This window comes from Lissotriton vulgaris, chromosome 7 (assembly GCF_964263255.1).
Source record: "Lissotriton vulgaris chromosome 7, aLisVul1.2, whole genome shotgun sequence".
NCBI classification, from domain to species: domain Eukaryota; kingdom Metazoa; phylum Chordata; class Amphibia; order Caudata; family Salamandridae; genus Lissotriton; species Lissotriton vulgaris.
In genome coordinates this window covers 634,152,278-634,164,782 of record NC_141695.1, presented here as the reverse complement: position 1 = coordinate 634,164,782, position 12,505 = coordinate 634,152,278, and the positions used below count along the sequence as shown (strand labels likewise).

Below are 12,505 nucleotides of genomic sequence, written 5' to 3'. Positions count from 1 at the left end.
AGGGCTTTCAGTGCACATTTCTGGCCTGGCAGTGCCAATCATAGGCCTATCAGAGCCAATGCAAGCCAAAGAGCCCCAGAGCGCATTCCAGATCTTCCAGTGCATCCAAGAAATGTAAGGACCGTTTTGCCCTGCCCTCTGCATGATCCGAGTGCCCCCGGTTTAGTAAAGTGCAGCCATCTGCCTCTTCATTCTACACATATCCATTGTGCTTTACTGCCACAAACTATGAAACACATAATAGCATAGCTGCACTCTTACACTTAACAGCACGAAAGGTGCAGATGAGAATTATTTATTTGGTCCCCATTTGGTTCCCAGGAGTGAGCCCCGCATCTTTGATTATAATACCTTTATCGGCTTCATACCTATTATTTTCAGGGAGAAAAATGGACGACCCCTGTGGCTGGGTATACACCCCCCGTCAAACAAAAGGAGCATAATGGGGAGCCGTGGCCAACGACCTAAAGGTTGAGGGAGCTGCAGGATGAAAAAGTTTGGAACAGGCTTGTATAAACTCACTTTTGACTTAGGGGGTACTCAAAACTAAGGGAAGCAGAAATAGTACCTGCTCCCCATCAACACCAGCCAAACCCTAGTCCACGCACACTAAAAACCAACAACAGGCCTGTATAACCTCCCTTTTAAATTAGGGGGTACACAAAACCCCGGTGAGCAGAAATACTACCTGCTCCCCATGAACGCCAGCCAAACCCTAATCAACGCACACTGGCAAAATAGAATAGGCCTGTCTAAGCTCCCTTTTGACTTAGGGAGTACACAAAACCACGGTGAGCAGAAATACTACCTGCTCCCCATCAACACCAGCCAAACCCTAGTCAACGCACAGTGGCAAACTAGAAGAGGCCTGTATAATCTCCCTTTTGAATTAGGGGGTACACAAAACCATGATGAGCAGAAATACTACCCGCTCCCCATCAACGCCAGCCAAACCCTAGTCCACACACACTAAAAACCTAGAACAAGCCTGTATAAGCTCCCTTTTGACTTAGGGGGTACACAAAACCACGGTTAGCAGAAATACTACCTGCTCGCCATCAACGCTAGCCGAACTTTTGTCAACGCACACTAAAAACCTACAACAGGCCGGTATAAGCTCCCTTTTGACTTAGGGGGTACTAAAAACCAAGGGAAGCAGAAATAGTACCTGCTCCCCATCAACGCCAGCCAAACCCTAGTCAACGCACACTAAAAACCAAGAACAGGCCTCCCTTTTGACTTAAGGGGTACACAAAACCACGGTGAGCAGAAATAATACCTGCTGACCATCAACGCTAGCCGAACACTAGTCAACGCACACTAAAAACCTAGAACAGGCTTGTATAAGCTCCCTTTTGACTTAGGGGGTACTCAAAACCAAGGGAAGCAGAAATAGTACCTGCTCCCCATCAACGCCAGTCAAACCATAGTCAATGCACACTGGAAAACTACAATACGCATATATAAGCTCCCTTTTGACAAAAAATTGAATATCATAAAAATTATATTATATTATATCTATATGTAAATTATATATTTATATATTATACCATTTATTATATATTGCATCATATATTATAATATATATATAACATTATAAATTATATATTATCAAATACATTTTGAAAGAAACATGTTTGACAACCTTTAAATGGTTAAAAACAACGATTAGGAAAATATGTGAAAAATAACTTCCGTTCCAACATGCATATGCCATGTTACCAAAATGAATTCCTTTAATTGAAAGGAATTGCTGGCGTAATTCACATTTTTTAAAATAATTGCGGGAGCGTGTAAGCACTGTGACCGTCTCCCACAAACTACAACAAACTGTGAACATTTTAAATGATATATTATAAAATAAATTTTGAAAGAAACATGTTTGACAACCTTTATATAATTACAAACAACGATTAGGATAATATTTGAAAAATAACTTCCTTTACAACATGCATATGCCATGTTAACAAAATGAATTCCTTTAATTCCAAAGAATTGCTGGCGTAATTCAACTTTTTGAAAATAATTGCGGGAGCGTGTAAGCACTGCGACCTTCTCCCAGAAGCTACAACGAACTGTGAACGTCTCCTCCCCCGTGACGTAGGGGGGTACAAAGCTCGATGGGGGAGCGGCGGCAGATAGGCCGAACGTATGGAATTCAGCACCCCCGTGACATAGGGGATACAGAGCGCGATAGGGGTACAGCGCTCCTCGGAACACCGGCCCACAGGACGCCAGCGGACCTGAGCGCCCCCCACAGCAACCAGAGGAACAAGCGCGCGAGAGAGAGGCTGTGGCATGTCCTGCTAACCGCCCGAGGGCCCAGAAGCCAGTATGCCGCCGGCGAGCTCTGACCAGTGTTCATACCCATGAGGCACAACAAGAGACAGAGAGGCTGCGGGCCCGACACAGCCCCCGCGTGTCAGGGACACCTCAAAGTGCCGGAAGGGAAGAGGGAGGACGAACCAGCAGCAAGCACACCATGCCAGGCAATCCACCCCCGGCAGAGAAGCCAAGCGGAAAGCTGGCCGTGCGAGGCCCTGCCCCTGCAGACAAGAGGACCGGAGGTCAGAAAAACCTCCAGTCGCCCCACCTCAGTGCATCACCAAGAACAGGAGATGCGTGGGAGAGAGGCAGGGGCCTCAGGTCCCAACAGACCGCCTGTAAATACAGCATGTCCTGGGAAAGACGTGCAGGGCCGAAACTCAGCCGGTTGCTTGCGACCCAGCAAGGGAGGAGAAATGGTAAAACAACAGGTGAGCCCGCTAGGGCAGGGCTGAACCCACACCGAGGAGCCTGCTACCCTCATAGCCTGTTAGTCCTGGGCTGCTAGCCACAAGGTGGGGAAAACACCCAAAGCATGAACCCGCTCGTGCAGGGCCTGAACCCCAGGGACGTGGATTCTTCTGGAGCAGGATGTTGCCCCCACTTACCTGATGCGACATCACAGCATCACGTTGTGGAGAATCTGCAATGCAGAACAAAAAAAAACAGGAAATGGGATGGGTAGGCCCCCCTCTTATATAGGTCAGGGGTGATATGGGTCGGCCATGTTGGGAAGGGATGGGAGGCATGGGAGGCTAACATTTGCTTTGGAGAGTTCTGGTGCGGAGCTTAAGCTCACTGCGTAACTCTGGTGGCGAGGAAGACTTACGATGAGGTAATAAGTGGTTCTAGTGAGGAGTGAAAGATCTGCACCTTGTCTACTGTAAAAAAAAGTCTGTCCCCAGGAAAACCAGATGGCCTCCTTTGTTTGGAGATGCAGGATGCCGAAGAACTAGAGAAGGTAGGGACGCTGTAAGGGAAAAAAGTGGGGTTTACGAATGGCATATAGAAAACTTTCCAACTAGTTCAACATCAGGTGTATTTGTAACATCTGTTTAGCATTGCGGCTTCCAACTTATGGAGAAAGTGGAAAGCTCAGCTTAGGGTACGAGTTCTACAGTAAGTGCACTCTCTCTGAAGATGGCATCTACCAAATCCAGCACACAAAGAAAGTCCACTAGTACCAGGAGGTGAATAAAACCTTGAAGCATGATGATTTTAAGATTTGGGCAAGGGCTATAGTTGTTATACTCAGGGTTCTGTAAAAGGTTTATGGTTAGGTGTAGGCGGGGGCAGGATTATAATTAGTGTGAGAAGTAGGATTACAGGTTTATGTAAGTAACTAATTTGGTATATGGTGAAGATAAGAGTAAGGTTTATGTTTTGCTTTAGAGTTCGGGTCAAGCATTTTTGCTCATTTTGGTGTATTTCAAAATTAATTTTTTTATAATTGTCAATGTAACGTAAAATTAGTTTTTCCATACAGAGTCGCATACGATCCAATTGTAGTTGTTCATTTTGCGTGGTTTAGTACCACAGAGATCCAGAAATACATCTCGGTGAATCCAGAAAGGCCCAAAGCAAGCAGTCAGGTTAAAGCCTGTAGTAGTGCAGGCTGTGCCACAGTGCTGACTCACAGCCAAGGACACTAAAAGCAGTGCTGCCACGCAGCTGAGGCTGTGACAGAAAGTGATGCGCTCAGGGTTCACTCAGCATTTGTGACTATTGACTTTTGCAGTTAAGGTTTCAAGAATAGCTCAGCTTGACTTTAGTTGAATAATGTAGGCATCCATCTATCGATCTCCCTCCTTTCTGCGCTCAGTCCCTTAGGGGAAAGGAAGCTGTTTAGACAGAGGCTGCAACAGCAATGAGGAATTTGGAGTAAGGGAGAACTGCAAGTGTACATGAGGAATGGGAGGTTAGTGAATGGCAGAGAAAGAGAGAGGGAGAGAGAAAGAAAGAAAGTGGGATAGAGGAAAAGAAAGTGGGAGAGAGGAAAAGACAGGGAGAGAGAAAGAGAGAGGTCGAGGTCGAGAGAAGGAAAAGAGATTTCAACACAGCTGAAATTTTCAGTGCTGGTGTTCGCCCTCAAAATTTTCGTGAGGTAAAACCTGGTGCATAAATTGAGGATAAATGAAACACATTCCTGCGTTGTGCCCCTCAAAAAGTGGGTTCTGCAAGGAAGGCATGCGCAATTTGTGCATTATTCCCCATTCCGAAGTCTGTAGTTTGGAATGGAGCAGTGACTTCCTACCTCTAGTTACCAAACGCAGCAGAGTTGTATTACTATAGTCCTCGGCATCGCATTTTGGCTGTCATTAGCGCGTCAGTTGTAAAGACTCCCTCCAGTCCGCAGGTAGAGAGCCAAAGGCCGCCTCGGCGCACTGACGTCACGCCGGGGCTGTGGAACTTGAAAGTTAGAACGCTTCACCTTCACGTCCACGCATTGTACTGTAGTAGCATTTATATATTGTTTTATACCCCGACAAGCCGCTGAGGGACTTTGCACATGGGCGACATGATACACCACGAGGGAAGGGTGTTGTACCTGTGAGCCTAGTGGGCAGCATTTTGGTGTTATGTTCAGAAGTTATGTAGTGTAGCTTATCACCCGTGAGGGAATCCTGGCGCCACAGCAGGAGGGTAGGTCTGGATTAGCTCCTAGTTGAACATCCAGGTTTTCATCTTCTTGCAAAAGTCGAGTAGAGGAGTTACGGAGTTACGGTCTTGACATGTAGCGAGCGTTTGTTCCGGCTTTTGGCTCCAATGAAGGAGATAGCGCAACCTCCTGTCTTAAGTCTGCCGATGCGAGGGATTTGTGCGAGTGAAACAGCAGTGGAGTGTAGATGTTTTGGGTGGTTTTGATTTTTTGCATGAGTTGGCTGGAGATGCTGATGTATAGTGTTTGCCATAGTTGAGTCTGCTGGTGATGTGAGCCTGTTGTGACCTTGCATCTAGTGTGTGTGTGGAGCCATTTGAAGATTTTGCAAAGCATTCTGAAGATGTGGCTGCAGTATGCAATCATGACGTTGACTTGTTTGTTCATTGAGAGCTTGTCATCAAGAATGATGCTGAGGTTTCTGTTGTGGTCTGTGGGAGTGGACGTAGGAACCAGATCAAGTGGCCACCAGGAACAGTCCCAGGCGAATTCTTTTTATCCGGTGAGGTTTGAGGCACTTTTCGCATCCAGCTTGCTACACCAGATTAGCAGACTGTGAAGTTTTTCCTAGTGGTGTTGTTCATGTCGGTGAAGGAGAGGATAAGCTGAGTGTCTCTGGGGTAGGAGACAATGTTGAAGTTGTGGGTTCTTATAATGTGGGCAAGAGGTGCCATGTAAATGTTGAACACGGTCGGACTGAGGGAGGAGCCTTGGGGGACTCCAGAGCTGAGCTGCTTGAGTTCGGAGGTGAAAATGGAGAGTCTGACCTGTTGTGTCCAGCTGGAGAGGACGGAGGCAATCTAACTTAGGGCGAGTCCTTGGACTGCTGATTCCAGAAGACTGGCGATAAGGGTGCCATGGGAGATGTTGTTGAACGCTACAATGAGGTTGAGAATGATAAGTGTAGCAGTCTCTCCTCTATCCCTGATGAGCGGATGTCATCTGTTGCTGTCAAAAGAACAATCTCCATGCTTTCTTGCTACGGAATCCTGATTGGGTGCAGTCCAGGAGGTGTTGCTGCATGTGGATCGGATTCTCCAGGAATTTCGCTGGGAGGGTAGGAGCGAGATGGGCCTGTAATGGCCAAAATCCTTAGTATTAGCGGAGGGTTTCTTCAGCAGAGCAGTTACCTACCCGTGTTTCCAGCTGTCCAGGAAGTACCCGCTGAGGATGGAGGAGTTGATGATGGTGGAGAGGTTGGTGCTGATCAGTGTGCTTCCCAGGTTGTACATGTGGTGAGGGCAGGGGTCTGAGGAGGACCCTGAGTAGATGGTCTGCATGATTCTGGTAGTGTCATTTGTGGTGAGGGGGCTACAGTTTGGTAGGAAGTGGGTTATCCTGGTGGTCGTGGGAGGTTGCTTGATAGTGTCCTCTATGGTGGGTTTGGGTGTGAAGGTGCACTAGATCTTGATGATTTTGTTGTGAAAGAAGTCCAAAAGGCTGTGACTGAGGATCTGCGAGGGGATGATGGTGTTAGTGGCTGCTGTTGGGTCGGTGAATTCTTGACGATGTTGAAGAGTTCTTTGTCAGAGTAGGAGTAGGATACTAGTCTGATCACAAGGGTCGCTTTCCTGGCTTCTTTGATCAGTGCGTGGTATCTTCTGAGAGCGGATTTGTAGGCGTCCCTGGAGGTGTTGTCACGGCTGGTTCTCCATCTTCATTCCGGATGCTTGCAATAGCGCCTGGGGTCTCTGAGGTCCTTGGTATACCAGCATGCTTGCACGCAAAATATTGTGTGTCTGATTTTTTTCATGTTGGCCAGGATGTTGGTGCAGTTTGAGATTCAGTTGTCGCAGGTGGGTAGGTGTTTCTGTAGGTCGCCTGTCAGATTTGTTTGGCGTGGGTCCAGTCTGTTTCTGTTATGTTGCTGCAGTTTCGACCAAGTTTGATGGTCAGTTTAGTTTTGTTGGGGTGGGGTACGCTGAAGTAGAAGTGGATGATGGAGTGGTCTGTCCATGTGAGCGGGGAGATGTGGCTGAAGGTGATCTTGATGCTGGACATGAAGACTGGGTGGAGTGTGTGTCTGGCGGCGTGAATCGAATCATGTACAATCTGCATGAAGCCATGTTGTTGACGCTTTCTAGGAGGTCGGTGACGTTGTGGTTCATGGGGTAAGTGAGATGAATGTTGAGGTCGCCGAGTAGGAAGAAGACGTTGGATCTGATGGTGAGGTGGGTGATGAAGTCAGTGCGGAAGTTGCTGAAGGTGGTCCGGGGTCCCATCAGTCAGTAAACTGTGCCTGAGATGGTCGTGAAGTTGCTGATCTGCAGTTGGAAGTGCAGGTGTTCCATGAGCATGGTTGGTTCATCTGAAGATTTGGTGCAGATGATGATATCCTTGTGGATGACTGCAAGGCCTCCTCTCGGCTTGTGGGGCCGGTCACAGCGAATGATCTTTCATCCAGGGGGATGGCCATGGCGATGGCAGGGATAAAAGATGGTCTGAGCCAGGTCTCAGTGAGGAAGATGATGTCTGGGGAGTGAGTGTCGATGAGGTCCCATATCTCGGTGGTGTACTTGTGGGGGAATCTGGTGTTGAGAATCATACAGGCAATACCTGGTGAGGTGTGTGCAGAGGGTGGTGTGGGGGGACATGTTGCAAAAGAAGCAGCAGTGAGTGCATGAGAAAAGGCCTGTTGTGTGATACGGTTTGCCTTTGGTGCACCTGCTGCACGTGCCCACTGCCCGGTCGCCCAGAAGCTGCCATTAAGTCGATCCTAGGAGGGAAGGAGAGTGGGGGAGAGGCAGGAAAGCAGTGGGAGTAGGCAGCAGGAGAGGCAGGTAAGGAGAGGGGGAGCACAGAGGCGGGAAAAGAGGAGGGGAGCACAATTACGGGCACAAATACTGGGCAGAGCAGAACAGGCACAAAAAACGGGCAAAACAGACACACAAGAAAGAAATGTGCACAGAGGAAAAACTAGTATAAAAGACTAAAGTACAAAAGGCAAGACGGGCACAGAGGCAAAACCAGTACAAGAGACCAGGTATAAAAAAGGGCACAAAAGATTGGGCAGAGCAACAAAAAGGCACATACATAATGGGCACAAAAGGCCAAGCACAGAGACAGACAGGCATGAAGGAAGAGCGCAGAGAGGCTGAGCCAAGATGGACCTTAGACTGGTCAGAGGAGTAGTCCAATGTAAGCGAGAGCTGGGGCCTAGGCGTGCATGTAATGTTGAATGAGTGAACTATGACAGAGGTGCTCTGAGCATGACCGCAGCACATCGCGGTGTAATGGAGGAAGCATAAATAAAGGACAGGCACCATTGGATTATAATTAGCTTGCAGTTATCATGTACTAGACGCCACAGCACACTGCTGTAAATGCAAGTTCAGATTTACCCATCCATTTTGAATGCAGGAACAAGACAGTAGATTTTGTATTCCCTTTTCCCAGAATTGTCTCTGACTTCAGAGAGAGCAGGAGCATATAAGACTTGGAGCCCCTGGGAATGGGTGGAGGGAGGTAAGAGTGACAGTACCTTTCACCTCAGCAGTGCTGGTGTACAATAATCTGAGTCCTTTTGGAAATGACAGTAGTTGAGTTTAAGTGTTCTTCGCTCAGTGCAAGGGAGTCTCATAAAATGGTCGGTTAATTACCTTCTTCCTCCTGGACAACCTCCTCCAGCGACTCCTTCTCGGGCAGTCCCAGAATAGACCGGAGCATGATGGAATGATTGACAAGACCATCTATGGCCTCGCGCCACAGCTGCAAGCTGCAAGACAGAAAACAATGTTACACAGGCCTCCCTGATTCTCTGGTCAATGTGGGTGCCTATGTAACGCCTCCAGGATGAAGCAAGGCTAATCTCACTCCTCTCAAATGTGATTTATGGCATTTAATAACATGGAGACATAATATAAATGTAAGCTTTCCTCAGATTGCTACCTTTTCTCCTAATAATGATTAACTTGGGGATACCACATTACTTCACAGAAATTACACTTTGCAAAACACTGGTGATATTTGAGCATACAAATGAGTTAAACCATGCACACAGCAGGTGCAGGATTTGCATCTGTTGCTCTGCATGTTTTACCAAATTGTTTTTAGTTTGACTTGTATGGTGAACCATTCATGGCAAACATACTGTATTATATAATTTCTCTATGGGCCTTGGTTCAATCTCCATCAGGCACTTGTTTCAGTTGCTATTGAAGCTTCATCCATTGGCTTGAGACGCTGTTAATCACGTCTTGGGTCATCAAACAGGAGCATTTTAAACTATGTTTCTCAATTGATTGTTTGGGTGTTTCTTTCCACCTCCACTGGTAGGCTTGCCCAAAGCATCTGAAAAATGGATGCTACAGCAAAAGTTTGCTTTATTTTCTGCAGCATTCTTTTTTAAATGCTTTTGCCATTGCCTTCTCTCAGTGCTGCCAGTCTGCTAACTGAAGGTTTGAAGGCATGTGCACACAGATTCACATACTATACAAATTTCAAACCTATTAGCTTTGCCAATGCTTGTTTAACATGAGAACTTTTGAGTTGGTTAACACTAAATATCTCTTGTATCAGCGTCAAGAGACCCAAGACTTGGGAGAAAGTGTGCTTTACAAATACAAATGCTATGTTATGATCTCTATATCCTGGGCTAATATCACAACTCCTGTGGTAACGTTATATATGCATTGAGATAGTACACAAGATCCTGCACTTAACTTTAATTAGACACCACAAATAACCAGCTTCTTTTTTCAGAAGTAAGAACAATTATAGAGAAATAAACTGTAGTTGTTAACACAATGCTGCTGAAATAAAGTGACAATGGACCGGATTTACACAGGGTTTTAGCACTTGCAAACCCTCCAGATAGGTAAATTATAGAGTTTGCCAATTCTAAAACTCTTTTTCCTACGTACTTAGACACATTTAATAATTCGGAATAAAGCTTCTGAATTGTTTAATGTGTTAAGAAAAAGACACCGATTCGGTGTTTTGAAGGGGCTGGAGGTAGTGTCCTTTCCAAATAACAAATTGGTATTTTATGTATTGATGTTTTGTCACTGAAAACCAGTAGCGAAATATCAATATTTTCTCGACATCTGAAAGGGACAACTGCCGCCTCTTCAACAAACAAAACAAAAAAAGCCTTTTTTTAAATGCGGTCCCTTTTCCTTTAAGGAAGATAGGCTGCATTTTAAAACAAGCATTTGCAATGCAATAGGTCTCGCATTATTTAAGTTTGAGCTATTAGCATTGTAAATGGCAATTGTTTTTTGCTTTATGCTATATTTTTTTTTTACATAAAAAGCTTCATATAAAATATGTTTTATTAAAGTTATTTATGCAGTATCTAAATTTTGTTTGCATAAAACAGTATAATAATATCTTAGTAAAAAAGTCAAATATTTTAATGGAAATTCACCAAACGTTCATTTATGTGTTGGTTTTGAAAATAGCTAAATTAATAGCTTTGTCATTTACAATGCCAATAGTTATAACTTTCGCAAATGTGACACCTATAGCATTTGTAATGCAACATTTGTATTTACGTGACTTAGATGTATTGATATTACAAATAACAATGGCTTTTAATTTTTTTTAATACTTAATAAAAGTGATTGTAATTTATAATGGCAATAGCTTAAACTTTTGTAAATAACTTTTGTGAAGATTATGTTCAGTGTATTTTATTGTAACAAAATCCAAGAACAGAAGTGAAATATTAACATCTTTTTGTGACATTTGTAATAAAGCTTGAAACATTGAGAGAACATATTTGTGCTGTGGTGGTGCTGAGTGATGCTGTGGTGGTGCTGAATGGGGCTGTGGTGATGCTGAGTGATGCAGTGGTGGTGCTGAGTGGTGCTATGGTGGTGCTGTGGTGGTGCTGAGTGATGCTGAGTGATGCTGTGGTGGTGCTGAGTGGTGCTGTGGTGGTTCTGAGTGATGCTGTGGTGGTTCTGACTGATAATGTGGTGGTGCTGAGTGACTGTACTCACTGTCACTCTGCACTCACTGTCACTCTGCACGCACTGTCACTCTGCACGCACTGTCACTCTGCACGCACTGTCACTCTGCACGCACTCTGCACTCACTGTCACTCTGCACTCACTGTCACTCTGCACTCACTGTCACTCTGCACTCACTGTCACTCTGCACTCACTGTCACTCTGCATGCACTCTGCACTCACTGTCACTCTGCACTCACTGTCACTCTGCACTCACTGTCACTCTGCACTCACTGTCACTCTGCACTCACTGTCACTCTGCACTCACTGTCACTCTGCACTCACTCTGCACTCACTGTCACTCTGCACTCACTGTCACTCTGCACTCACTGTCACTCTGCACGCACTCTGCACTCACTGTCACTCTGCACTCACTGTCACTCTGCACTCACTGTCACTCTGCACTCACTGTCACTCTGCACTCACTCTGCACTCACTGTCACTCTGCACTCACTCTGCACTCACTGTCACTCTGCACTCACTCTGCACTCACTGTCACTCTGCACTCTGTCACTCTGCACTCACTGTCACTCTGCACTCACTGTCACTCTGCACTCACTGTCACTCTGCACTCACTGTCACTTCGCACTCACTGTCACTCCGCACTCACTGTCACTCCGCACTCACTGTCACTCTGCACTCACTGTCACTCTGCACTCACTGTCACTCTGCACTCACTGTCACTCTGCACTCACTGTCACTCTGCACTCACTGTCACTCTGCACTCACTGTCACTTCGCACTCACTGTCACTCCGCACTCACTGTCACTCCGCACTCACTGTCACTCTGCACTCACTGTCACTCTGCACTCACTGTCACTCTGCACTCACTGTCACTCTGCACTCACTGTCACTCTGCACTCACTGTCACTTCGCACTCACTGTCACTTCGCACTCACTGTCACTCCGCACTCACTGTCACTCTGCACTCACTGTCACTCTGCACTCACTGTCACTCCGCACTCACTGTCACTCCGCACTCACTGTCACTCCGCACTCACTGTCACTCCGCACTCACTGTCACTCCGCACTCACTGTCACTCCGCACTCACTGTCACTCTGCACTCACTGTCACTCTGCACTCACTCTGCACTCACTGTCACTCTGCACGCACTCTGCACTCACTGTCACTCTGCACTCACTGTCACTCTGCACTCACTGTCACTCCGCACTCACTGTCACTCTGCACTCACTGTCACTCTGCACTCACTGTCACTCTGCATGCACTCTGCACTCACTGTCACTCTGCACTCACTGCATGCACTCTGCACTCACTGTCACTCTGCACTCACTCTGCACTCACTGTCACTCTGCACTCACTGTCACTCTGCACTCACTGTCACTCTGCACTCACTCTGCATGCACTCTGCACTCACTGTCACTCTGCACTCACTGCATGCACTCTGCACTCACTGTCACTCTGCACTCACTCTGCACTCATCATTACTGTTCCTTTTGTGGCATAAAACGGGTACCTCTTCTGCGTGCACTGGTTTATGTCAGAGGAGCTAAGCTTGGTCAATGTCTGAACAAAATGGCAAAATGATATGTTCCTGCAACAGCACAA

General features: G+C 46.4%; 1 protein-coding gene across 4 annotated transcripts in view; it reads right to left on the bottom strand.

The window, feature by feature from the left end:
- MYCBPAP (MYCBP associated protein) overlaps positions 1-12,505 on the bottom strand; it is a 1,064,843-nt gene that overhangs the window by 123,539 nt on the left and 928,799 nt on the right. For all 4 annotated transcript variants that reach the window (XM_086930831.1, XM_086930830.1, XM_086930829.1 and 1 more), the window contains exon 16: positions 8,584-8,699. In XM_086930831.1, coding sequence (XP_086786957.1) covers positions 8,584-8,699 — 116 coding nt within the window. The remainder of the gene's footprint in view (positions 1-8,583; positions 8,700-12,505) is intronic.